This window comes from Prunus mume, linkage group LG5 (genome assembly GCF_029339155.1).
Source record: "Prunus mume cultivar Tortuosa linkage group LG5, ASM2933915v1, whole genome shotgun sequence".
Classification (NCBI taxonomy): domain Eukaryota; kingdom Viridiplantae; phylum Streptophyta; class Magnoliopsida; order Rosales; family Rosaceae; genus Prunus; species Prunus mume.
In genome coordinates this window covers 19,696,789-19,724,584 of record NC_142702.1, presented here as the reverse complement: position 1 = coordinate 19,724,584, position 27,796 = coordinate 19,696,789, and the positions used below count along the sequence as shown (strand labels likewise).

Below are 27,796 nucleotides of genomic sequence, written 5' to 3'. Positions count from 1 at the left end.
TTAATTTTAGAATTGCTTCTAGTTGCTTGGTCAAATATGGTATAAACAAGAGTCTCCCAAGTAAGGAGGTACTTCTTAGTTGCAAATAGAAAACGAAAGCCAGCGAGCATTCAAAGCCTTTGTATGCCAGCTCTTATCGGTTATTTCATTATTATTATTTTGGGATTTGGCCTTTTATTTTCTTGGGTTATCTATTGTAAACGTCTTTGAACTTGCCCGCAGTTGCAATTAGGTTCGTGAACTTTTTATTTTATAGGCAATTACATCCGTTAACTCAACAAACCGAAAAATCATAAAAAGGGGTAACAAACAAAAAGCTTCATTTAGTTTTCCTGTTTCTTGTAAGTCTCCCGTTTCTTCCTTCCAAAAAATTAAAAAAAAAAATAGAAAATTACGTACTAATAAATGTCCTATTTCAGTTCAGGAAAGATTAATTTCCTTGCCTCTTTTGGAGAATTCCTAGTAGGTATAGGATTAGTTTCCTGTTTCAGAACAAGATAAATTAGGTGATTATATAAATACATAGTTTGCATCATGGGGGAAATATCTCAATTTTCCGTGGCCGCCGTTGATGAGCATACCTCGGGTCAAATGGCTTTTTCATGCCAAGATGAGCTACTGGGCAAGATATCGCAGATCGAGAAAACTGTGGGCCAACTGTTGGATTGGTCGAAATTAATAATACAAATTTATAAATAAACTCAATCTTAAACATGTATTTATAAAAAAACCCAAGCACTATTTAAACATAGAAACACATCCAAAATCAACCCCAAAGTCAACTTTTTGGGTGTGTTTATAAATGGGTTTTGAGTGTGTGTAATGATGGGTTTTGGGTGTGTTTATATGTTTAAATAGTGCTTGGGTTTTTTTATAATTTCAACCCCCATTTTGGGTGTTTTAGTGAAACTCCCAATTAATAACGCAGGAGTTTGGCTTACCACGCCCCGGTCCAGCCATAACTACGACCACACCGCTTCCACCTTCCGCGGTGTTCGAGGACTGCAATTCTGACCATGAGGCTGATGATTTTTACCCAAGGTCAGATCTGAATTCTCATTGTTGTTGTTTTTCTTTTTTGTTTAGTTTCTCTCCCTGAATGCATTTTGAATAATTTGCTTGAAATATATAATAACCAGTTTCTACTAGATATTTTGACCCAAGAAAAAAAATTATACTAGATATATTCTCTCTAGGCAGGTTAGATCTTTGAAAAATGATTAACTAGACGTGTTCTATACATCTCTTTTCTCTCAGCTTGCCCGAGGATTGGGAGCAAACATCAATGACGGTAAATCAAGAGGAAGATAGATCTGTATGTTTATTTGTGTCTTCTTGTGAGGGCAGAGAATGCACTAATACAGTCTATGAAGTGAAATTCAAACACAGAGGAGAAGTCACTCATGAACCCCCAGAAGTCAGACGAGTTGCCAAGTTCCACGAGGGTTTTTGCCTTGACGCTGCACGAATTTTCAACCACTCCAAATTATACTGCATTGTACAAGATGGTGGATTTATTGTTGACACAAGGAGTTGGTCAAAATGTTCATCTATTCCTCCTATCCCATCCTCTAACTTACTAGAAAATATTGTGTGTGCGTATGGGAAGGTTTATTATTTTGCATGTTCGTCACCCTTCTCACCAGTTACGGGACACTTCTTCGGGAGATATAATCCTAATCATAAGGTTTGGGAACAAATGACTTCTTTTCCATTTTATGATGATTATGACCTCACTATGCAAATGACTGGTTATGCCGTTTGTTATGGAGTTATTTTGTTTTCACTATCTGGCTTGAGGGACGAGAGTTTCAGTGTTGTTGCTTTTCAAGTGGGTAGAAGGGATTGGAATCGAGTAAAAATTGACACTTCTGCTCATTATGCTCCTCTTTTCGAAGGAAGGGCCATGGTTGTAAACGAGACTATCTATGCCTTATATGAGGATGCACAGATTAAGGCATTCTCCTTTGTGGGGGAACAATGTGATGTTAATGGCATTTCATATTCCCTAAGGCAACTGTTTGTAGTGCAAGGCCTTGATATTGCGCGTCCGCTGCTGCCATGGCTTAACGATATGACACACTATTTGGTTCATTTGGGAAACCATGACTTTTTCTATGTCCAAACTGGCTGGTGCGATTCACATCCCAAGGTTCAATATCTTAGTATCACCACGTTTGAAATTGTTCGTGGAAAAGGAGGAAAACATATGATCAAGACCATAGATTCATTTGTTCATTCTGTGGATATCAAGGGCTCTGAATGGTTCGATCTTGTTTTTTGCTTCACACCGTAAGTTTCCTTCACGTTCTTGTGTTTTTTCAATAACATTTAATTTGTACCTAAGAATTTTGGTGCATTTTGAATATAACAAGATGTCTTATTCTTATGACTCAGTGAGCGCGAGGATTCCGAACCCATTGGACTATTATGAATCAACCAAAACAAGAAGAAATAAATGCCATGAAGCTCGAAATAGAAGCCATGCATGCAGCTTGAAGAAGCCAATGATCTGCGAATCGGATATCAGGAATTGTGAAATATGAAAATTTAAAAGCCTTGGATAGCCACCAACTAGAATAAAATATTTCCTATTTCCTATAATTAAATTAGCCTGAGACATTTGAATTTGTCTTTGTTGACTTCCTTATTTTAATTTTATGTTTATTATAATTTTGGCTTAATTCTTCCGAAAGTGTGATGGAAACTGTGGTGCTGTGCTAATCTTTTATGGATTATTTTTGGTAAAGCTGTGACCTGGTTCTATTTTTGCTTCTCCCCTATTTGTTGCTGAGCGGCCGAATTATCTTCCTCCAAACGCAACTGTTTCATAAAAGGTCATATTCCACTTTTTACTCCTCATTTTTTGTCTTCTTTTGGTTCTCTTTCCTCTTCTTCTTTTTTTTTTGGGGCGTTTAATCTGTTTTTTCTGTTGTCATTTTATACCAACTTCTTTTTTGTTCATTTGATGCGTTTTGATTTCCTTGTTATAAACGTTAATAAATAAATAAATTCATTAAATTAAATTAAATGCAAGGCGTTTGTAGCTCAAATGATTAAGAGCAATGTATAATTAAGGTTTTGTATTTGAATCCTCATTTATCATTATCATTTATATTAAAGAGTTAGACAGTTGAATAAACCGTTATATGTGTGTAGGCCAACGGGTAGCCCAGTGAAAAAGGACATTGAATATCAGGAGTCTCATATTCCAATACCTATGACATCATAGTTTTGTGTGTGTGTGTGAGAAATCCCCCTCTCTAGTAGATTATACTATCTTTTTTTACTTAAAAAAAAAAAAAAAGATGCTTGATCGCATTGCTATTACCCAAAAGACGATATTCATATTGCCTTATTTTGATTACAATTGTTCCCTGTCCATCCGACATTTGTTCTATATTCTTAGGGAAAAACAAGCAAAGTATGATCAAATCCTTGGATTTATATAGGCACTGTTCAGGATAGTAACTTTTTTAGCGGACAAACAACTAACAATTTTGAAAGAGGAGAAAAATGTCCATATGACGGAAGACGAATGTTTGGCACTTTGTGACATATATAAATGTAAAAGGAAAACAACGAAGGAACTTCTTTTTAAGTACTTGCGTAATTCTAGTATCGCCCATCATGAGTTATAGTGAATAGTGATGGCATGTAATTAGAGAGCTTGAGGGAAAGTGTGACATGATGAGAAAGACAGGAAGAAACGTGCATATGCCCGTTTTACGTTTAAAAAAAAAATATCCGTTGACATGTGTAAAGAAGTGTGCAAACCACTTCTTTAATTTAACAATTGTTGTTTAGAAGATTTAAACTCATGACATTTTTCAATGAAATGAAAATCGAGTGCCACGAATCTGAATAGTCAATTGATTTGTTCTTTCATTTTTATATTTTCCCAAGTTATTTGACTTGACTTTAAATGACAAGATCCGACCCAAATTCCATTTTGGAATTCGAGTCGAAACCTCTTCGTGTACGACACTGTGAATGCCGGACATACTTGACCAAAATGCCCTTTTAACCAAAATTCCATGAAATTCAGGTGCGACTTATGTCGAAAAGTCGGTAGAATCTCCCCCATAAATTGAACATTTCCCAAAAATTTTCACCTGTAAAACAGGCATAAACATGTATAACCCAACTGTTCAACAAGCAATAAATTATACCCAAGAAATCAAACATCATAACACTCTGGCCTTAGGCCCCGACCAATCAAATAAATCATTCTGTTCATAAAGTTCATCTCAACTTTCAGAGTATCAATAGTACATTAGAAATCTCAAAGACTCCAACTCGTGGCTGCACCTTGTAACATCAAGCTGCCTACGTACCCTTACTGAGGGATCAAGCCACACGTAGTTCTTCCTAATACTCGTATCAATCATATACTGAATATAAATATGTCATACACTGAACTCTCATTCTTATAGTTTAAGAACATCTAAAAACTAAAATTCTCTCAACTTAGGCGTACCCCCATTCTTGATTCGTCAATTCTATCCTTGCATGCCTCAGAGGTCGCAATTCTCGCAGGCATCAGCCACATTCCTCGCAGCCCGGAGATTGCAATCCTTGCAGGCATCAGCCGCATTCCTCCCAGCCTCAAAGACACCAAGTCAACCTGAGCAGCAATCCTCGCACTGCACGGTCCAGGCGTCCCAGAAACTCTTGGGGCATTATCAAAATAACCAAATTGTTTCAAGGCCACTAGGGGGTACTCCTACGGTGGGTTTGAAACTTATCTTCCAGAATTATCACAACTTTGCCCACAAAAGCTTTCCTCATCATTGGAACGGTCTAAAAGTGCTTCGGGACTCAAAAAGCGATAAAAGTCCCAAAAGTTAACTCGGGACCCTGTGGGGTCCACGAGCTCAAAATTCCAATCCGAGAGTTCCTAGGGGTTCCAATATGCCTAGAACACATGTCTCGAGAGTTTGGTTTCGATCGGACGATTACTGTAAACCTAGCCCTAGGGTTGACGTTTTTGGAGTATTCGGGACTCCGTTTTACGATATGTTGAATCCCATATGACCCTAGAAGTGCCTAGATCAATATATTTAAAAACCAAAACGATCCAACGGTATGAACCTATCAAACCCGAATATCGCCTAATATGTGATATCCGACTGACAATCAAACGATATCCAATTTTATATCCGAGAATATCTACGCGCTCGTGACAACTAGGAGATCATGTTGGAACACAATGCACCTCCGCTACAGTGCCCACACGCCGCCACACTCGCTGGCAACGCGTAGGCGTCCTAAGCCATACCGAGTCTGGAAGACTTCAAAATCAAGGGCCACCCTTCCGGCTATAAATGCTACTCGTCGAGTGGAGAATTTTATTCAACTATGGCGAAGTCCAATTTGGACGGCAACAGGCCGGAATTTCACTTTGAAATATGGCCAAAACCTAGGTTTCAAAATCAATTCCTAAAACGCTACAATCGTTCAATTCCTCTGAGCAGACAGCTAGGGCTAGCAGAGAGGGTTCGAAAACATACATGATTGAAGGAGGAGCCTGTCGGAATAGCCGTGGTGTCGTCGAGGAACAATCGAGAAAACCGGTCGATATCACCGACTGGTTTTAGGCTTCCGGCCAGAAATCGGTGAGTCGTGACGGCAAGCTCGAGCAAGTTTGAATGGGACCAGCGTCGTCGTCCAGGGTGGTCAGGCAGTGGAGTTATCCAGCCACACAATGGCTAGGTCTAGGTTTCACGGGAGGAGCCTCGGGGAGAGAGAGTGGTTTTAAAATCTAATCTGACAAATTATCATTTTGCCCGTCACTGTATATTGATCGTATTTTCTTCGTTATAACTCCGATTCAAACCCACTACGTGTCTACGATCTCGCATCGACGTGCTCTATGCAACAGTACAATTGAAATTCCCAAATTCCTTCCCCGTCAAAAAGTCAACTTTTAAACCATTAAATTATTTTCGGGGCACATTCATCTTTTACTTGAATAAATTAATAATTAAATATTAATTTAGGATCGGGTTGTTACATTAAAAGTTTTGTCTTCGATTTGAAGATATTTAAATTCTTAATTGTTTTATTTTAAGATTATGTTATACTATACCAATTTGAGCTGTGTGGTTTGGTTTTTATACTAAAAATGTATAATCTTACACTAATGATTCAGTTCATATGCCTATTTAAAAGTTACATAATCGAACCAAAATTGCATATATTAATTTTATTGTATTTTCGGCACTTTTGTTTTCTTATTGGTTATCACATTTTACTATTATGCTTCATTTCATCCATTTCATACCGAACTTATAATTCATCTTGACACACCCACAACCCCCCAACCCCGCTGCCCCCCCCAAAAAAAATTTCAAGTTTCATGTCACTTCTTTCTTGAAATTTCTCTATTTTCATGTGTATGAAGATTTCTCAACAATTGTTTAATGTACGGAATTCACTTCGTTCTCATCAAGAATATTTGTTTGCCAATGGGCCCTGCCCTAGTAGAAAAGGGCATTGAGTTGCATTTGAAACCCCACAACACCTGTGTGTGTGTGTAAGAGAGAAAAACCCCTTCCCCCTTCCTAACTTTGATATCAACATAAATCAAGAATATTTGTTTATTTTCTAATAATAAAAAATAGTATAACCAAACTAAAATGAAATCCGTAACCAACTGGATTGCATTGATTCGCTTTTTTTTTTGGTCTGAGCATTGATTCACTTATGCTATTAGTTTGAGACTTAAACCAAACAAATTTAAACTATGATGTTACATTGATTACTAAACCGAATCTTGCTGATCCCTAGTACTATATGTTGTAATTTCCAAATCCTAAACCTTATTTTTGAGAAAGCTACAATAACCTTGAAGGATGTTCTTGTAAATTATCTCTTCAAGGGAGTTTTGGTTTAAGCTCAATAATTATTTTACTATTGTGATAGATAATAATTATTTCACTAATACAATCTAATTTTACAATAAAAAGTCAAAATTTCAAACCTTGCCACTAACACGCATATGTGTATTTACACTACATGCCATGCAAAATCATATGTGATATACACTAACACATCTCGTATTTACAAGTTTGTGTGTATTGCGATATATGATTTGGCAAAATCATAAGCTTGCGATGCAGTTTCTTGTGATTGAGTGAGTGTGAAAGCCATGTATTTTTGTTGAAAGTCACAAAACCCAAAAAAAAAAAAAAAATTGTTATGAAGTTTATTTTTATTTTTACAGTTTCTGTTTTTGTTGTCTTTTTCTTATAATTGTAAACTAGCCTCTCCGCACATGCTTTTGCCCCTGCAAGAGGTTTAAAAAAAATTAAATTAAATTTATTTTAGAATTAAAAAAGATAATGGGTAGTTATGTTCCATAAAAATAGGATTCATTATCTGATTTTTCTTTTAAATTTAATTTTTTAAATATAAAAAAGTGTGAATTTACCATATTATCCTCATTTAATTAATAATTTTGATTCTTAATGTTTGGATTAACTAAGGGCATTTTCTGGTATTTTGAATGTTTCACCATTCTCTGCCTTTTGCTTTATATATATAGATGATTGATGAAACGACCTGACCCAATTTCCACTTTGGAATCCAGTGAAACACATTTAAAACGACACAGTAAACGTGGGTCGTAAATGACTAAAATATCCTGAAAACAATAACACAATCGAGGACTCGATTCGTGGCTGCACTGATAATCTGTAGGCTGCATCGTTACGCCTTTACGAGGATCAAGCCACACGTAGTTCTTTCCTCTGTTAGGACACATGGCTGGTTTGTTTTATTGTAAACCTCACTTTAGGGCTGACGTTTCTGGAGTATCCGGGACTCCGTTTTACGATCTGTCAAATACTATACGATCCTGGGAAAGTCTAGATTAACATACTTGGAATTAACTACGATCCAACGGTTCAAACGTATTAAACCCGGAAATCGCACAGTAGGCGAGATCCGTTCGGGGTTCAAGCGATGTCCGAATTAAGATCCGCAAAATCCCACGCGCTCGTGAGGACTAGGAGATCATTCTAGGACTGACTGTGGTCTCCACCCTACTGCTCACGTGCCGCCCACGCGCCGGCAGCGCGTGGTGCCTAAAGCGATAACGCTTCGCGGAAAATCTCAACATCTCGGCTCAAGACTCCTATCCTAGGTAAAACACCCTATTTGGAGCCACTTTAGTTTGGACCTACCCCAAAAACTGGCCGGAAGTGGCGGAATCTCAACCCGAAATTCGGCTAAACTTTGGATCCAAGATCGAGTTATCTACACTAGAAATTTTTGAAATCCTACCCAACCAGCAGCTAGGGCTCGAGAAATAGATGAGTTTCCATACCTGGATCACCGGAAATGGTGGCGGATGACGGAGAACGAGCCGGTGAAAGTTCTGAAAAAGCTGCCGAACACCGCTGTTTCGCGGCTGTTTCCGGCGACTATGGGGCAGATAGAGGCGGGAAGGGCTGAAGTTGGAAGAGGGAAGTTTGGTGGTTCGTCTGGCACTGGTCTTGCCTGAATCGGAGGTCGGAGTGAGAAAACAGCTCCCAAAGTCGGTGGTCCCCTCCGAAAACCAGAAAATCTGGGTTTATAAAATCTGAATTTCGAAATATTTACGGTTATGCCACTGAACTACTTTTGATCGTAACTCCTTCGTTACAATTCCGATTTGAGTCCACTAATGTCTACGAACTCGTTTAAATCGTCGCGCTCTATGCAACGGTACAACTAAAATCCCCAAATTCCTTCCTGGTCAAAAAGTCAACTTTTAAACTAATAAAATATTCTAGGGGTATTTTTGTCTTTTTCTCAAATAAATTAATAATTAAATATTAATTTTGGGTTTGGGTTATTACAATTGAAGTTTTTGTGTTTGTTTTTTGTTCATTGATATCTACATTGTTTTGTTCTAGAGTAGTAGTTGATTGCATTTTATGTATGCGCGACTCAATGTTGAAATGAATTTTTTTTAAACAAAAAATCTTTGATTGTTAATCTCTATATATAAAACAAAAGGTAGAGAATTGTGAAACATTCAAAATACCAAAAAATGCCCTTTGTTAATTCAAACATTAAGAATTAAAGTTATTAATTAAATGAGGATAATATGGTAAATTCATATTTTTTTCATATTTAAAAAAATTAAAATTAAAAACAAAATCAGATAATAGGTCCTACTTTTATGGAACATAACTACCCATATTATCTTTTCTTAATTCTAAAAAATTAAAATTAATATAAAATTAAAAAAAATTTACAAAAAAAGAAACCAATTAGCAAATACGTGAGTATGTGCCAAGGGGCTAGTATAAATATTATGTTACATAATAAATATTACAAAAATAAGGTTGGTGTAGTGGTTTATGTTTGAGGTTTTCTCCTTTTGAGGTTCAAGGTTTGAGTCAATAAGTGCACAAAATTTTCTTCTTTTTTAAAAGGGTGAATAAAGGCTTGTTTGGGAATGATTCTGGGTAGGCAAAACTTCTCTATATAATTACTTTAAATTTTAAGTGATTATGAGGAAAATAATCAATTAAAGTGATTATAGGGATAAGCACATGCAAGGAACCTTACGGCGGCAGGAGGCGGTGGCTCGCTGGACATGTGGCCTTGTGTGTAATTTGCTTTACTATGTATCACAATATTAAACTATATAATGACTATAAACCAAAGCTCCCAAAAAAATATTATATATATATATATATATATATATTTGGACATCTCCTATTGAGATGAGTGATAACATACTAAACTCACACAAACTACACGGATGCTAGGACTCGAACCCTTAGGGAGAGCATTTATTCAAACTATTGGGAAAAAAATATTATATCTTGATTGCAAGCAATACAGCTTAATTTATTTTTAACAACATATCATATATATATATATATATATATATATCATGTCAGAAGACCCCAAAAAAAGAAAGAAAAAAAAAATAGACGAATTAAAGTATCTTCTACAAATTGATGTTATAAGCTATGATCACGATTCACGAACAAGATGCCTCATCCACTTCCAATCTAGTTGATAAGATGAACCATATCAAAAAAACCAACCCAGCGTGTCCTGAAAAAAGTGTCCACGTTCAGGATATGTTCACCCTTCTTACTATATTGCCTATAATGTATATAGGTGTTTCGCAGGAACCTTAAAAGCTCTGACAGGCTATCACCATATGGTTTACCAGTACGAGTCTCAAGTACTTTAAGCAATAACGGCTTGAACTTATGTCTGTATTTGGGCCAATCTTGGAATTTGCTGAAATTAGTATCCTCATTCAACTTCGTCTCCACACCAAACTTATCATCATAATAAATACTGGTAATATATTTCAGCCTTTCAAGAGGACTCAATAAGAAGGGGTGGTTCTTCAATTTCTCAACATATTTTACATAGCTGAAAAGACAAAAAAAAAAACACTCATAAACACACAAATAACAACATGTATTTCACCAAAAAAATAAAGTTGAAAAGAACTCACCTGTCAATTTTTTCGTCAAAACATTTAAAAAATCCATCACGCTCAAACCATGTAATTTTAGTTCGCATCAATATCTTCAGAGTGTTCCTGAACTCTTGGAAATCTTGGATTTTCCTTGAATGTTGATCTTGAACTCTAAGGCTCTCCAAACGACCACCGATGTTAAATAGTTTCAGTTGGTCCCCAACAACAACATAATTATCATATACGTTCAACGAACCATGGAAGAGCCCACAATCATGGATGTGAACAATTGCCTCTATTAATTCCCTGTCAAAGCATGAATGAAATACATTAGTCAACTAAACCATAAGATAATAGCGCACTCGAACAAAAATACTATTACGTACGCTCACCGTATTGTACTCTGCCAGAAATCAGATAGGCAATTATTTGCAGCTTTGAGGTTGTACATTTCACGGTCACGAATTTGGTTGTTGTGTAATTTGATCAACCATTCAGCAAGTGTGTTATCAAACTTGTCATAACACAAGCTCCACCATCCCTTCACCATATTCTTTTCAGCCTCACTGGCACCCAATGATTTCTTCTGTTTGCAAAACCTATACATCCATCACTACTACAAAATAACCCTTGCGCGACCATATTTTGCGCGACGAAAAATAATTCGTCGCTCAAAGTGACTTTGTGCGACGACAATACGTCGTCGCTCAAAGTCTTCTTGCGACCAAATTTTGCGCGACGAAAAATAATTCGTCGCTCTAAGTAACTTTGCGCGACGAAAAACAGTTAATGGCGCAGCGACTTTACGATTTAAACAATTAACTTCGTCGCGCAAAGTCCTTATAAAAATAAATAATAAAAAAATTATTTTTTAAAATCTTTGTTAGAAAAATATATTATTGTTGTTTGGATTGAGTTTTTATTAGAAAATATATTTTTTAAATTGACGATCGAATTAGTTCATTGTATTCATATAGGGTCAAAGAGTGTAGCTATAAAAAATCATCAAAATCAGAGTTAAAATAACCGTTAAATCGTGATTTTTCATTTATAACCGTCGAAAAGTTTTGTCTCATTACTTGACCTCTGAATGTTTATTTTTTGCGATTTTTGGCTTATATGATCTCGAAGTATAAACAAACAAGTTTGATGGTTGGATCGTTCAAACTAGTTTCATAGAATGTGTATGCCATCAAAACAATATATTCACTAACAATTAAGAGTTTATTTATACTTTTGTTAAATATAATATAAGATTTTGTGGTATCCACTAGTGTAAAAATTTTAAATTGAAGATCAAATTCAGTCATTGTATTCATATAGGGTAAAGGAGTGTAGCGGTAAAAAATCATCAAAATCGGAGTTAAAATAACCGTTGAATCATGATTTTTCATTTATAACCGTCGAAAAGTTTTGTCCCGTTACTTGATCTCTGAATGTTTATTTTTTGTGATTTTTGGCGTATATGATCTCGAAGTATAAACAAATAAGTTTGACGGTTGGATCGTTCAAACTAGTTTTGTAGAATGCGTATGCCATCAAAACAATATATTCACTAACAATTAAGAGTTTATTTATACTTTTGTTAAATATAACATAAGATTTTGTGGTATCCACTAGTGTAAATATTTTAAATTGAAGATCAAATTCAGTTATTGTATTCATATAGGGTAAAGGAGTGTAGCGGTAAAAAATCATCAAAATCGGAGTTAAAATAACCGTTGAATCAAGATTTTTCATTTATAACCGTCGAAAAGTTTTGTTCCGTTACTTGATCTTTGAATGTTTATTTTTTGCGATTTTTGGCGTATATGATCTCGAAGTATAAACAAATAAGTTTGATGGTTGGATCGTTGAAACTAGTTTTGTTGAATGTGTATGCCATCAAAATAATATATTCACTAACAATTAAGAGTTTATTTATACTTTTGTTAAATATAACATAAGATTTTGTGGTATCCACTAGTGTAAATATTTTAAATTGACGATCGAATTAGTTCATTGTATTCATATAGGGTCAAGGAGTGTAGCTGTAAAAAATCATCAAAATCGGAGTTAAAATAACCGTTAAATCGTGATTTTTCATTAAGAACCGTTGAAATTTTGTCCCGTTACTAGGTCTCCGAATGTTTGTTTTTTACGATTTTTGGGGTATACGATGTTGAAGTATATACAAACAAGTCTGACGGTCGGATCGTTGAATGGTGTGTGTATATATATATATATATATATTTATTTACTTATTAAGTAGCTTTAAATTTATTTATTTTGTACGTATAACACTTAAGAAATTGATATATACATTTATTAAGTAGCTTTAACCTTATTTATATTTTAAATCGTAAAAAAAATAATTTTATTATTCATAACAATTATTTTTATAAATATCGTGCTACGAACCAATTTTTCGTCTCTCAAAAGTTTGCGCGACCAACAATTTGTCGCGCAAAACTCTAAAAATTTGGTCGGGTACTAAAAATGGGATGCGGGATGAAAAAAAATTTTTATAGACTTTGCGCGACCAATATATTTTTTCTTCGTGCAAAAATTTGGTACCAAAAATGGGACGCGGAATTTTTATATATATTTTTAGACTTTGCAACCAATATGTATTTTTCGTCGCGTAAAAATTTCAAAATTTGGGCGGTACCAAAAATGGGACGCGGGATTTTTTTTTTGTTGACTTTGCGCGACCAATATACTAATATTCGTCGCGCAAAACTTTGAGCGACCAATACTCTAATATTTTTCGTCGCGCAAAACTTTGCGCGACCAACAATGTCGTTCGTCGCGCAAAGTGATACGGTTTTTAAAATGAAAATAACTCCTCCACCATTTTCTCAATGCCTTGCTCTACTCTTTCCTCTCCTCTCTCTTTCCCTCTCCCCAAATCCCACCATTTCTCTCACACTCACTCCTCTCACTTAATCTCTCATCATCTCTCTCTTCACTATCTCTCACTCTCACTCACTCTCTCATCTCTCTTTTCACTATCTCTCACTCTCACTCACTCTCTCATCTCTCTATCACTATCTTCTCTAATTCTCTCACACTCATTTCTCTCTCTCATTCTCACTCACTCTCAATCTTGCCAAAAGGTAGATTCTCTCCAAATTTTAATTTTTTCATTAATATGTGTTTTTGGAGTTAGTTTTGAGTTTGTGTGGGGTTTGGGGTTGAGTAAAGGGGAGGGATTGGAGTTTGGGTTGGATTTGTGGTATAACAATTTTAGAGGAGATTATCCCTTTTTTTTTATTGTACTTTGTTAATTTATGTGTACATTTTGAATATTATATATATATATATATATATATTTATTGGATAATTTGATCACTATTTTTCATATGTAATTTTATTTTGAATATGTCAATTTAAATTAAAGTAATTAAATTAAAATTAAAAAGTAAAAATTTGAATAAATTAATATAATTAAATTAATATCAATTTAAATTAAAGTAATGAAAAAAATCATACAATTAAATTAAATTTAAAATTTAAAAATTTGAAATAATTAATATAATTAAATTAATATTAAAGAAATAATAAAACAAAAATTCAAAAACCAAAATATTTCGTCGCGCAAGGAGATTATCCCTTTTTTTTTATTGTACTTTGTTAATTTATGTGTACATTTTGAATATTATATATATATATTTATTGGATAATTTGATCACTATTTTTCATATGTAATTTTATTTTGAATATATCAATTTAAATTAAAGTAATTAAATTAAATTTAAAAAGTAAAAATTTGAATAAATTAATATAATTAAATTAATATCAATTTAAATTAAAGTAACGAAAAAAATCATACAATTAAATTAAATTTAAAAATTCAAAATTCAAAATAATTAATATAATTAAATTAATATTAAAGAAATAATAAAACAAAAAGTCAAAAACCAAAATATTTCGTCGCGCAAATATTTGCTCGACATTAATATTAAATCGCGCAAAACTCTAAAAATTTGGGCAGGTACAAAAAAAGGGACGCTGAATTTTTTTAAAAAATTTCGTCGCGCAAAGTTTTGTGCGACCAATATTTTTCGTCTCGCAAAGTCGCTTTGTGCAACAAATATTTTTTCGTCGCGCAAATATAACTTACTCAAAGTTACACTTTCTTGTCTCTTCTGGAGAATTCTTAGTAGGTTTAGGATTAGTTTCCTGTTTCAGGGCAAGAGTAATAAGGTGATTATATAAATACATACTTTGCATTCGGCATCCCCAAAACCCCTTCTGCCGCAGCATTCACAAACCCTAAATTCCCTCTTGCCTCAATTTAAGCATTCCAATAGCAAAGGACATATCATGGGGGAAATATCTCAATTTTCCGTGGCCGCCGTTGATGAGCATACCTCGGGTCAAATGGCTTTTTCATGCCAAGATGAGCTACTGCGCAAGATATCGCAGATCGAGAAAAGTGTGGGACAACTGTTGGATTGGTCGAAATCAATAACGCAGGAGTTTGGCTTACTACGCCCCGGTCCAGCCATAACTACGACCACGCGGCTTCCACCTTCCGCGGTGTTTGAGGACTGCAATTCTGACCATGAGGCTGATGATTTTTACCCAAAGTCAGTTCTGAATTCTCATTGTTGTTTTTCTTTTCTTTTTTGTTTAGTTTCTCTCCCTGCTGCATGCATTTTGAATAATTTGTTTGAAATATATAATAACCAGTTTCTACTAGATATTTTGACCCAAGAAAAAAAATCCTACTAGATATATTCTCTCTAGGCAGGGTAGATCTTTGAAAAATGATTAACTTGACTTGTTCTATACATCTATTTTCTCTCAGATTGCCCGAGGATTGGGAGCAAACATCAATGAAGTTAAATCAAGAGGAAGCTAAGCACCAATGATAGTAAATCAAGAGGAAGCTAAGCAAACACCAATGATAGTAAATCAAGAGGAAGCTAAGCAAACATCAATGACGATAAATCAAGAGGAAGCTAAATCTGTATGTTTATTCGTGTCTTCTTGTGAGGACAAAGAATACACTAATACAGTTTATGAAGTGAAATTCAAACACAGAAGAGAAGTCACTCATGAACCCCCAGTAGTTAGACAACTTGCCAAGTTCCGTGAGGGTTCTTGCCTTCACTCCGCACGGATTTTCAACCACTCAGAATTATACTGCATTGGACAAGATGGTGGATTTATTGTTGACACGAGGAGTTGGTCAAAATGTTCATCTATTCCTCCTATCCCATCCTCTAACTCAGTAGAAACTATTGTGTGTGCGTATGGCAAGGTTTATTATCTTGCATGTTCATCAACCATCTCACCAGTTACGGAGCACTCCTTCGGGAGATATAATCCTGATCATAAGGTTTGGGAACAAATGACTTCTTTTCCATTTTATGATGATTATGACCACACTATGCAAGTGACTGGTTATGCCGTTTGTTATGGAGTTATTTTGTTTTCATTGTCTGGCTTGAGGGACGGGGTTTTGGTGTCGTTGCTTTTCACCTGCGTAGAAGGGATTGGAATCGAGTGAAAATTGACACTTCTGCTCATTGTGCTCCTCCTTTCAAGGAGGGCCGTGGTTGTAGACGAGACTATCTATGCCTTATCTGGGGATGCAAAGATTAAAGCATTCTCCTTTATGGGGGAAAAATCTGATGTTAATGGTATTTCATATTCCCTTAGGCAACTGTTTATAGTGCAAGGCCTTGATATCGCGCATCCGCCGCTGCCACGGCTTAACGATAGGACACAATATTTGGTTCATTTGGGAAACCATGACTTTTTCTATGTCCAGACTGGCAAGTGCGATTCACATCCCAAGGTTCAATATCTTAGTATCACCACGTTTGAAATTGTTCTTGAAGAAGGAAAACATATGATCAAGACCATAGATTCAATTGTTCATTCTGTGGATATCAAGGGCTCTGAATGGTTCGATCTTGTTTTCTGCTTCACATCGTAAGTTTCCCTCGCGTTTCTTGTGTTTTTATCAATAACATTTAATTTGTACCTAGGAATTCTGGTGCATTTTGTATATAACATGGTTTCTCATTCTTATGACAGTGAGTGCAAGGATTATGAACCCATTGGGATTGGAATATGAATCAACCAAAACAAGAAGAAATAAATGCCATGAAGCTTGAAATAGAAGCCATGCATGCAGCTTGAAGAAGCCAATGATTTGCGAATCGGATATCAGGAATTGTGAAATATGAAAATTTAAAAGCCTTGGATAGCCACCACCTAGAATAAAAAAAATTCCTAATTCCTATAACTTGGTTTGAGACATTCGAATTTGTCTTTGCTGACTTCTGTTTATTTTTTATTTTTTATTTATTATAATTTTGGCATAATTCTTCCGAAAGTGAGATGGAAACTATGGTACTGTGCTAATATTTTATGCATTATTTTTGCTAAAGCTGTGACCTAGTTGTATTTTTGCTTCTCCCTTTTTCAGTCCTACGGACCAATATACTGGATCCTCTGTATGTTATCTGATGTTTGGATTATTCAGTTTCTAACAAGACCTACTGCTCATTTTGATTGAATTGGTTTGTTTGCTGGACACTATAATGGTTTTGGGAACTGTTTGGGACTAATATGGGAACTGATATAGAAATCACCCCGTTTCAAATTGCTGGACACTATAATGATTTTGGGAATTTGTTTGGATATATAGCCACCACCTAGGTGAAATTTGAAACCTATGGGAAAGAAAGAACCCTCAGAATATTGATATGATGGATCTTCTCGAAAAAACAAAAATTGATGCACTGCATAAATTATTAGCTTGCTCTAATAAAGGCATAAATAAAATAAGTATAAGAGCACAATCTCATCTCTATCCTATTCGAATATACACGATTGTAGTGTGGCTTTCTTAAAAACAGCACAAATATGACTCATTTGTGCTTACTGACGAACAATATGCCGTAAAAATTTATTTGTGCTATTTTGCTTGTGCCTTATGGTCAATTTTGTAGAAGTGGTTGTGTTCGCTTATGACAGACTATATTTTCTTGATGCTGCAACAGTCTTCGTACCAATGAAGGAGAACTTGGTGGGAGAGCTGAATGAGGTACTTCATGGTCAATTTTAGAGTTGTTTGGTCCTATATGGTATAAACAAGAGTCCCCCAAGTTCTCAAGTAAGGAGGTGCTTCTTAGTTGTGGACTTGTAATCTTCAGTGCACTGATCGAGCAACTCCTTAGTCTTCTTCTAATCAGTATAGTACACCATATCCAGTCCCCCATTAGTAGACTGGTGAAAATATCGGATAGCAGGATGTGGTGCCGAATGACATCACAGCACACTATAGGAGGTCGTGGTGCTGATGGTATCGCAATGTGCCATAGGGGTGGTGCCGACAATGCCATACGTCATAAAGGCGTGATACCATCAGCAACACTCGCCATTAGAGTGGTACCGTTCATCAGGCCCCCGCTGGTGAGACATTTGGTGTTGCACGAGTGCTAATAACATTGGTGTAGGTAGGTGTCGTTTGGCAATTGGAGAGGTAGCATTCGACAATTGGAGATATGTCGATGGTAAGTTGGGAAGGTGCCACCCAGCAATTGAGGAGGTGTCGCCTAGCAACTAAGGAGGTACCGTTGGACATTTGGAGTATTGAACATCAATTGGGCAGGTGTTGTTATTATTTGAAAGGCTTTTTAATTTTTAACGTTTTATTTTTTGTTTTAATATTTTGGCTATTTTCTTTTATTTATTATGGGAGTTACAATTGTTTAATTTTCAGTTTTTATTTTCTATTCATTGCCTTAATTTTTCTGGTTTAATGTTCTTGGAGGTTACAAGTGTTGGATGCCTATAAAAGGCCACTCCCCCTTCACATTTGAATACACCACAATCTGATTTCAATATTCTCCTACTTTCATATATTCTTTACTTTCCATATTTTTGGGCAACGGTTCTGTGGCTTGGAGATTCCTATCAGACTGTGAACGTGCTCATAGTGAACCTTGAGCCTGTGTATTGGGGTCGTATCTTGAAGTCTTGTATACCGTCACTATCTACACGTAAGGAGGCTACAAAGGCTTTAGTACAGCGTCTTTGACGTGCTTTCACTATACCAGGCTTGTTTTCTTACTCTTGATTTATTTTATTTATGATTTGTTTCTTTATTTTTATTTTACTGTTAAAGCTTTGCTTTATGTATTATTTATATCTAAAGGCTTGAATAAGAGTTTTACAGAAAAGGAAAAACACAATTTTTAACAACAGGTGTTGCCCAAAATTTTGGAGGTACCGTTTGGCAATTGGAGAGGCACAATTCGTCAATTGGGGAGGTGCTTATCATCAATTGGGGAGGTGTCGCCAACAATTTTGGAGATACAGTTCGACAATTGGAGACTGGAGATGCCAATTGTAGCTACTAGAGCCATAAAAAAGCATAATGATTAAACCACAAGTACCGAACAGGTATCCTGTTGTGGGTGGTCTGTTCCAGCAGCTCTAGGTGGACTTGGGCTGCTATAAAAAGAGAGTGAAATTGCTCCTTTGCCTGGGTTCAAGAACTAGGCCCCAAAATACCTCGAAAGAATGCTAGTTCTTAGGGAGTACTCAGGTTTTTCTCACCAAGTGGATAATGATTGTTTTGAACTGAGATTTTGGCTTGGCTTGAGTGGCTTGTGGCATGGTTTCGGTGGTGGAAAATAAGAAGTTGGGGGTTGTGTAATAAATGATGGCAGTTGGTAAGTGCTGGAAGAAGACACGCTTTCTGCTTTCCCAATCAATAGGCTCAATAGAAATGGGCTTGGGTTTTGGTGCTCCCAAGCAGCCCAAAGCATCCATTTCTTGAACCTTTTGATGGGCCTCATCGATCCTTGAATCATCCACGCCACAAACCGCTCAATAAGCCCTAGGCATGTATGTGGCTTGGGCCCACTTAAGCTTATCGGGTGGTTTAGCGTAGAAAAATGTATTATTGGGTTGACATGGCATGTACATTATTTTTATATTTATTAAATCAATTAATTCCTAAAATACAGCTAACGTATGACTAACATTATATGTTATATTGGGCTTTAAATATCTTTGGACTTCTCGTGATATTTTGGGCCTCAACACATGTTATCAATAATATAGTATATTGTTTAAATACTAGGAAAGACTATATGCCACTTATCTTGTGGAGACTTCAGTATGTGATGTGTTAGGCTCCAAGTTGGAGAAAGTTGCTCCCACGCAGTTTGGCTTCAAATTGGAAAGTTGCTCCCATCCAGGTGTCTAACGGTAATGCGCATCTTTTGCATGTCGTTATAGATCTAGGTGTCAAATGCCCAAGTACCGAATGCTTATTATAAGGGTGTCAAAGGGCACTGAAGAAGCGGAGAACGACATAACCTTTTGTGTCGATTCCCACATACTGCACTAAACTGTTAATGCTAAAAAATGGACGGCCAAAATTGAGCCCAACTTAGAGATGAGGTGTGATGAATGATGGATGAAAATGAGGACCTTCGATAGGTGTGTGAAGGCTTTCGCCTTCTGCAAGAGGCAAGTGATTGCCTTTGGCAGGTAATGATAGAGGGAAAGTAATTAAATATACCGAAGACAGATATACATGGTTCACCCTTAATGAATGGACTACGTCCACAAATAAGTATATTTTTATTATAATAATATGTATTTACATTTGTACAAAGGGTAGGACCCAAAGATAAGGGGAAGAAGGGAGAAGACCCTCTTCTAAGTGGAGAGTGGTCTCCTTTTATAGGTTAGGGAGAGTCCTCACTTCTTGTAATATTCTAATGTTGGACTCTTTGTTGTGCTTAGAGTTGCTTCTAGTTGCTTGGTCAAATATGGTATAAACATTCTACAAGAAGGGTTTAGCTATCATTTGAATTTATTAATTGTAACGTTTTTTTGGTTCAGTTGATTAAGGGTTTTTCTTTACTGAGCAATGAGGTAGAACAATTACTTGTTGGAAAGAAAGCTAGAGTTTCATTTCAAAATTCAATTATGTGCTTCAAACTTATGTTGAATACTGATATATAACGTGCAAAAATTCAGGTCCAATAACGATAAATATGGTTGCCTACTGTTCTTTGGACGATCATCTGACAAGATTCAAGAATGTCTGAATTTGGTGTTGCTTCTTATTATTGGGTATAAGGCCCTATTTAGTTGATAGAGACGATTATCAGATCATGGGTTCACAGGATCCTGTTATGGCGGATGACAAAGCTAATGTGATGGAGGCCTCAGTGCGCGGGTAAGTTGTTCAGATCTTTTGACATGAGCACACATAAGCATTGTTATGAGTGCTAGAAATTTTCTATTATCTATGTGAAGGAAAGAAAACCCACGATTGATAGACTTGCATTATCAGGGTTAATAATAGTGTTGAGAGGTGGCGTTTCTGACTGATTAGAAGATTCAAATAAGGTTGAAATCTTGACAAAAGTGTTCATATAGGCTCTCTTATCAGCAAAGAATTTGATTTCCTGTTGATACAGCTGATGTACTTCGGATAAGTCTCTCTCTGATGTGATAATACTGTTTTTTACCACTTGCATTATTTTGAACTTCATACTGCTCATGCTTTATAAGAAATTTTAGAATAATTTCCTCTGGCCATTATCGACTTGCATGAAGTCATTTAGAATAATTGATGTAACACATCCAAGTGGCTTAACATGACTATTTATTAGGAAGAAAAATCACTCAGATTTCGTGGCTGGATGTTTAGAAAGCTGTTTGATGTGGAGGGGTTGTTCTGCAAAAACGATTCAGGGGAATGTTTTTTCAAAGAGAACCACAAGGCTGAGAGGGAGAAACAGAAGTGTGAGCATTTTAACAATCTTTTTGTTGAGCTGGCTGATGCTCTTGGTATAACTAGTCTTTTATTTGTTAGAAGTTCAAGATGTTTGCTCTTAGTGTAATCGTTTTTTATATGATACTGGGTCATTCTTAATTTGAGATAACTCTTGCACAGAATTAAATCAGCAGAACAATGGAAAGGCCTCTATATTGTGTCAAGCTACTCGACTGTTAAAGAACTTGTTTGGTCAGATTGAGTACTTACAAAAGGAGAATGCATAAATTTGTTGTCTGAATCCAACTACGGTCGTGTATGTAGAAGATTGAAACAATGTTTATTTTATGCTTTAGCTGTCTAGCTAAATCCATACTGGTTTGTTTGAATCAATATTTACTCAATATTTGCTTACAAACATATACTACCCAATAAAGCAGGCATTATTACCACCATATCTGGTCACAAAGGCCGCAACTTCATGCGCTACCTTGTTGCACCGCCGTGAAGTGTGGAGAAACGCCACCTGCTGGAATTCGGTAGCCAGCACTTGCATATAAAAAATGATGGCTACCTCCTCCATATCGGCTCCTCTTTCACCCCGTATCATTTGAATAATTGCCATAGCATCCGATTCCACCTCCACTTTGTTTACGCCACTGCTAATACATGCCACCGTTGCCTTTCGAATGGCCTCCGCTTCCATTGCAGTAGCAGTCCCACCCCACAAACCTCCTTTTCCACCAGCTTGCAGCAGCAGCCCCACATCAGTTCTGACAACCCATCCCACCCTTTCATGCCTTGTCTGCTCATGCTTTATAAAAGATTTTAGAGGGTCTTCCAACAGAATTTCGTCTGGCCATTATGAACTTATGTGAAGTCATTTAGAATATTGGATGCAACACATCCTAGTGGCTTAACATGACTGTTTATTAGGATGAAAAATCAGTCAGATTTCTTGGATAGATGTTTAGAAAGCTGTTTTTTTGTGCAGGGCTTGTCCTAGGAAAAAGATTCACGGGAAAGTTCCTTGGAGAATCCACAAGTCTGAATCTGGCTATGTATAAGGCACTTCACAAATTTCTGTGCCCCAAAATATTTTGCTACTGTAATTTGTGTAGAAGATTCAAACAATATATATGCATACTTAATTCTGCAGATCATTCCTTATGCATCAGTAGGTTAGAGCTGATGAGAAGATACTTGTACATGTAATAGTGCATCTTTTTAATCAACGATTTTTTCATGCAAGTTCTTTGAAAATTGAACAGATGACCCATGAGCAGAATGAGCTTAGAGAGGATAATTCCGCGCGCTGACAGAGTCTCCTGATGACGATCGTCAATGGCTTACTTTAGGTGGTCTTCCAACAGAATTTCCTTGGGCCATTATCAACTTGTTTGAAATCATTTAGAATAATGTATGTAATACATACAAGTGGCTTAAACGAGTCCCCAGTTTTGGTTCTTTTTAGTTTAAGCACGTATTTGGGTTTTATAATAAAATTTGGGCTTTTATATGAGCAAGCGAATAATGTATGTAATACATCCAAGTGGCTTAAACGAGTCCCCAATTTTGGTTCTTTTTAGTTTAGGCACGAATTTGGGTTTTATAATAAAATTTGGGCTTTTATAATGAGCAATCAAACAATATTTAGCCACAGTGGTATGTGACCCTCCCGTTTATTTTGTAGATATTCATTCAAAGATCAACTCTACAAAAAATTTCATAGGAATATCTACAAAATAGACAGTTTGGATTTAGTGAAATATAGTTATTCTCACATTCGGATGTCCTCACGTTATTAACGTGCGGATGCCATTGTAAAGAGGAGGAAAGCAGGGAGGGCTAGTAGAAAATACATGGCATCCACATGGTAATAATGTTCGAACGTCAACATAGTAGAAAATTTGTATATATATTAATGATTGTTGTAATAGTCTATAAGACCAAAAGAAAAGAAAAAAAACAAGAACAACAACCACAAGCATTAAAAAAATCTTGTACAAATTTGATAATATATATATATATATATCTTGTACAAATTGAAATTAGTCGTAATTGTGTAAGAAAGTACTTAAAAGCTATGATCACGAACAACATGCCTCATTCACCTCCAATCTTAAATCAGATGAACCAGATCAAAAAACCCATGCCAGCGTGTCCTCAGAATATTGTCCACGTCCTCGATCGTTCTGTTACTATGTTTCCTATAATGTTCATAGGTGTTTCGCATAAACCTTAAAAGCTCCGATGGGCGATAACTATATGATTTACTCAGTGTAGACTCATATATATCAGACAAAAACTTCTCCCACTTTTCTCTGTCTGTGTCCCAACCAAAGAACGCTCGAAACATACTACCCTTGTTCATCTTCCTGTCTATATGAAATATATTGTCATGAAAAACACTAGTAACATGTTTTACCCTTTCATGAGGAGTCAATAAAAAGGGGTGCTTCTTCAATTTCTCAACATATTTTTTATAGCTAAAAAGACAAAAAAAAAAAAAAAAAAACACTCATAAACACACAAATAAGAACAAATATTTCACCAAAAAAATAACGTTCAAAAGAACTCACACCTGAACACTGTAGCTGCGTCAAAACAATTAAGAAATCCATCACGCTCAAGCCATTTAGTACTAGGTTCCAGCAGCTTCTTCAGAGTGTCCCTGAACTCTTGGAAATCTTGGATTTTCCTTGAATGTTGATCTTGTACTCCAAGGCCCTCCAAGCAACCATTGATGTTAAATAGTTTCAGTTGGTCTCCAACAACAACATAATTATCATATTCGTTCAACGAACCATGGAACAGTCGACAATCATGAATGTGAGCAATTGCCTCTATTAATTCCCTGTCATATCATGAAATACATTAGTTAACTAAACCATAAGATAATAGCACTAGAACAAAAATACTATTACGCTCACCGTATTGTATGCCGCCAGAAATCAGATAAGCAATTATTTCGAACTTTGGAGTTTAACTTTTCACAATCACTAATGTCGACGTTGCCTTGTAATTTGACCAACCATTCATTGAGGGTGTTATCAAACTTGTCAGAACACAAGCCCCACCATCCCTTCGCCATATTCTTTTCAGCCTCACTGGCACTGCATACATCACCCAATGATTTCTTCTGTTTGCAAAACGTATACATCCATGGACGGAGAATCCTTTCATTAGATACTTTAACGTTCAACCTAAAAATTTCTCCGACACTCAATTTAGTTCTAACAGCATCCATATTCATAAATGTAACGAACATTCCACCTTGATTATTTTCCTCCAAGAACAGCTCACCATCATAATGTTGTTTCTTGCTAGCATAATCGACACGAAAATTGTAAAAGCTAATACAAGAACCCATTACAATGTATGTTAAATTATTGTCGCTCCATTGTTTTTTAATGTAATCGATGTAATCGTAGTCAATTAAATCACGATCAACCTCCATTTCCTGAAAATTAAGATTCAAAACTATTAGATTATTTGATTTCAATTCTCATAACAGGTGCAATAACAAAAACATACGATATATGGAGAAAGCATAATAGGTAAAGCTATGTTGTAAACGAGAAAACATAATAGGTAACCTTAGATTGTCGTTGACGATGAAGCAAAAACGTACGATATAAGGAGTAGTCCTCCAATGGCACCTTTGATGAGTGAGAAGCAAAAAAAAAAAAAACAAAGATACTGAGTGAAAAAGAAATCCAAGAGGAGGGAGGGAGGGAGAGAAGACGGTACATTATATATGGTTTTGAACTAAACCACTTACTTAAATTGGCCCTAAAACCCAATCTCATAAAAAAAAGAGTAACAAACCAAAAAATCATAAAAAGGGGTAACAAACAAAAAGCTTCATATAGTTTTCCTGTTTCTTGTAAGTCTCCCGTTTCTTCCTTCCAAAAAAATAAATAGAAAGGTTTGGGTTTGCTGTTTGTTCCTTCCAAAAAATAAAAAGAAAATAGAAAATTACGTACTAATAAATGTCCTATTACGTACCAAAAAAATAAATGTCCTCTTTTGGAGAATTTCTAGTAGGTATAGGATTAGTTTCCTGTTTCAGGACAAGATTAATTAGGTGATTATATAAATACCTACTTTGCATTCGGCATACCCAAAACCCCTTCTGCCGCGGCATTCTCAACCCCTAAATTCCCTTTTGCCTCAATTTAAGCATTCCAATAGCAAAGGACATATCATGGGCGAAATATCTCAATTTTCCGTGGCCGCCGTTGATGAGCATACCTCGGGTCAAATGGATTTTTCATGTCAAGATGAGCTACTGGGCAAGATACTGCAGATCGAGAAAACTGTGGGCCAACTGTTGGATTGGTCGAAATCAATAACGCAGAAGTTTGGCTTACTACGCCCCGATCCAGCCATAACTACGACCACGCCGCTTCCACCTTCCGCGGTGCTTGAGGACTGCAATTCTGACCATGAGGCTGATGATTTTTACCCAAGGTCAGTTCTGAATTCTCATTGTTGTTTTTCTTTTCTTTTTTGTTTAGTTTCTCTCCCTGCTATGCATTTTGAATAATTTGCTTGAAATATATATATATATATATATATATATATATAATAACCAGTTTCTACTAGATATTTTGGCCCAAGAAAAAAAATTATACTAGATATATTCTCTCTAGGCAGGGTAGATCTTTGAAAAATGATTAACTTGACTTGTTCTATACATCTCTTTTCTCTCAGCTTGCCTGAGGATTGGGAGCAAACATCAATGACGGTATATCAAGAGGAAGCTAGATCTGTATGTTTATTCGTGTCTTCTTGTGAGGACAGAGAATGCACTAATTCAGTCTATGAAGTGAAATTCACACACAGAGGAGAAGTCAAGCATGAACCCCCAGTAGTTAGACAAGTTGCCAAGTTCCACGAGGGTTTTTGCCTTAACGCTGCACGGATTTTCAACCATTCCAAATTATACTGCATTGGACAAGATAGTGGATTTATTGTTGACACGAGGAGTTGGTCAAAATGTTCATCTCTTCCTCCTATCCCGTCCTCTAACTTACTAGAAAATATTGTGTGTGCGTATGGCAAGGTTTATTATTTAGCATGTTCGTCACCCTTCTCACCAATTACGGGACACTCGTTTGGGAGATATAATCCTGATCATAAGGTTTGGGAACAAATGACTTCTTTTCCATTTTATGATGATTATGACCTCACTATGGAAATGACTGGTTATGCCGTTTGTTATGGAGTTATTTTGTTTTCATTGTCTGGCTTGAAGGACGAGAGTTTCAGTGTCGTTGCTTTTCACGTGGGTAGAAGGGATTGGAATCGAGTGAAAATTGACACTTCTGCTCATTGTGCTCCTCTTTTCGAAGGGAAGGGCCATGGTTGTAAACGAGACTATATATGCCTTATATGGGGATGCAAAGATTAAAGCATTCTCCTTTATAGGGGAACAATGTGATGTTAATGGTATTTCATATTCCCTAAGGCAACTGTTTGTGGTGCAAGGCCTTGATATCGCGCGTCCACTGCTGCCATGGTTTAACGAAATGACACACTATTTGGTTCATTTGGGAAACCATGACTTTTTCTATGTCCAGACTGGCTGGTGCGATTCACATCCCAAGGTTCAATATCTTAGTATCACCACGTTTGAAATTGTTCTTGGAAAAGGAGGAAAACATATTATCAAGATCATAGATTCATTTGTTCATTCTGTGGATATCAAGGGCTCTGAATGGTTCAATCTTGTTTTTTGCTTCACACCGTAAGTTTCCTTCACGTTTCTTGTGTTTTTATCAATAACATTTAATTTGTACCTAGGAATTCTGGTGCATTTTGTATATAACAAGGTTTCTCATTCTTATGACTCAGTGAGTGCGAGGATTATGAACCCATTGAAGTATTATGAATCGGTCAAAACAAGAAGAAATAAATGCCATGAAGCTCGAAATAGAAGCCATGCATGCAACTTGAAGAAGCCAATGATATGCGAATCGAATATCAGGAATTGTGAAATATAAAACTTTAAAAGCCTTGGATAGCCAACACCTAGAATAAAAAGATTCCTATTTCCTATAATTTAGTTTGAGACATTCGAATTTGTCTTTGTTGACTTCCGCTTATTTTAATTTTATATTTATTATAATTTTGGCATAATTCTTCCGAAAGTGAGATTGAAAGTATGGTACTGTGCTAATCTTTTATGGATTATTTTTGCTAAAGCGTGACTGTTCCATTTTTGCTTCTCCTCTTTTGTTATATGATGTTTGGATTATTCAGTTTCTAACAAGACCTACTGGTCATTTTGATTGAATTGGTTTGTTTGCTGGACACTATAATGGTTTTGGGTATCTGTTTGTGACTAAGATGGGAACTCATATAAAAACCATCACGTTCAAATTGCTGGACACTGTAATGATTTTGGGAATTTGTTTGAAACACATACGTGAAAGAAAGAATTATGTCTCATTATATTGATACGATGGATCTTCATTGAAATATAATCTGCTCGCTGATTTACTCGCTCGCTGATTTACTTCAGATTCGCTCCGATTCGCCCGCTCGGCCGAGTATTCGATTCAAGTGTTGGGCTGATTTGTTAAAGTAATTTTCTATGT

General features: G+C 36.0%; 3 protein-coding genes across 3 annotated transcripts; all 3 read left to right on the top strand.

Moving 5' to 3' along the window:
• The first annotated feature begins 373 nt into the window (after nucleotides 1-373).
• On the top strand, nucleotides 374-27,328 carry LOC107881154 (uncharacterized). Its single transcript, XM_089053021.1, has 4 exons — nucleotides 374-466; nucleotides 25,239-25,664; nucleotides 25,908-26,943; nucleotides 27,051-27,328. The coding sequence occupies exons 2-3, from the start codon at nucleotides 25,399-25,401 to the stop codon at nucleotides 26,605-26,607; spliced, it is 966 nt and encodes a 321-aa protein (XP_088909147.1). The 5' UTR covers nucleotides 374-466; nucleotides 25,239-25,398; the 3' UTR covers nucleotides 26,608-26,943; nucleotides 27,051-27,328.
• Nucleotides 535-2,296, top strand: LOC148917255 (uncharacterized). Its single transcript, XM_089052390.1, has 3 exons — nucleotides 535-673; nucleotides 915-1,041; nucleotides 1,258-2,296. The coding sequence occupies exons 1-3, from the start codon at nucleotides 535-537 to the stop codon at nucleotides 2,294-2,296; spliced, it is 1,305 nt and encodes a 434-aa protein (XP_088908516.1).
• On the top strand, nucleotides 19,881-21,475 carry LOC148917254 (uncharacterized). Its single transcript, XM_089052389.1, has 4 exons — nucleotides 19,881-19,948; nucleotides 20,547-20,645; nucleotides 21,123-21,262; nucleotides 21,369-21,475. The coding sequence occupies exons 1-4, from the start codon at nucleotides 19,881-19,883 to the stop codon at nucleotides 21,473-21,475; spliced, it is 414 nt and encodes a 137-aa protein (XP_088908515.1).
• Nucleotides 27,329-27,796: the final 468 nt, after the last annotated feature.

Excerpts from the sequence above, each read along its gene's own strand:
- LOC148917254 (XM_089052389.1), top strand. The coding sequence starts at position 19,881 with ATGAGGACCTTCGATAGGTGTGTGAAGGCTTTCGCCTTCTGCAAGAGG. Across the intron at positions 19,949-20,546 it reads CAAGTGATTGCCTTTGGCAG|GCCCTATTTAGTTGATAGAG; the intron begins GTAATGATAGAG and ends ATTGGGTATAAG. Across the intron at positions 20,646-21,122 it reads ATGGAGGCCTCAGTGCGCGG|AAAGCTGTTTGATGTGGAGG; the intron begins GTAAGTTGTTCA and ends CTGGATGTTTAG.
- LOC148917255 (XM_089052390.1), top strand. The coding sequence starts at position 535 with ATGGGGGAAATATCTCAATTTTCCGTGGCCGCCGTTGATGAGCATACC. Across the intron at positions 674-914 it reads CCAACTGTTGGATTGGTCGA|AATTAATAACGCAGGAGTTT; the intron begins AATTAATAATAC and ends AGTGAAACTCCC. Across the intron at positions 1,042-1,257 it reads GCTGATGATTTTTACCCAAG|CTTGCCCGAGGATTGGGAGC; the intron begins GTCAGATCTGAA and ends CTTTTCTCTCAG.
- LOC107881154 (XM_089053021.1), top strand. The coding sequence starts at position 25,399 with ATGGGCGAAATATCTCAATTTTCCGTGGCCGCCGTTGATGAGCATACC. Across the intron at positions 25,665-25,907 it reads GCTGATGATTTTTACCCAAG|CTTGCCTGAGGATTGGGAGC; the intron begins GTCAGTTCTGAA and ends CTTTTCTCTCAG.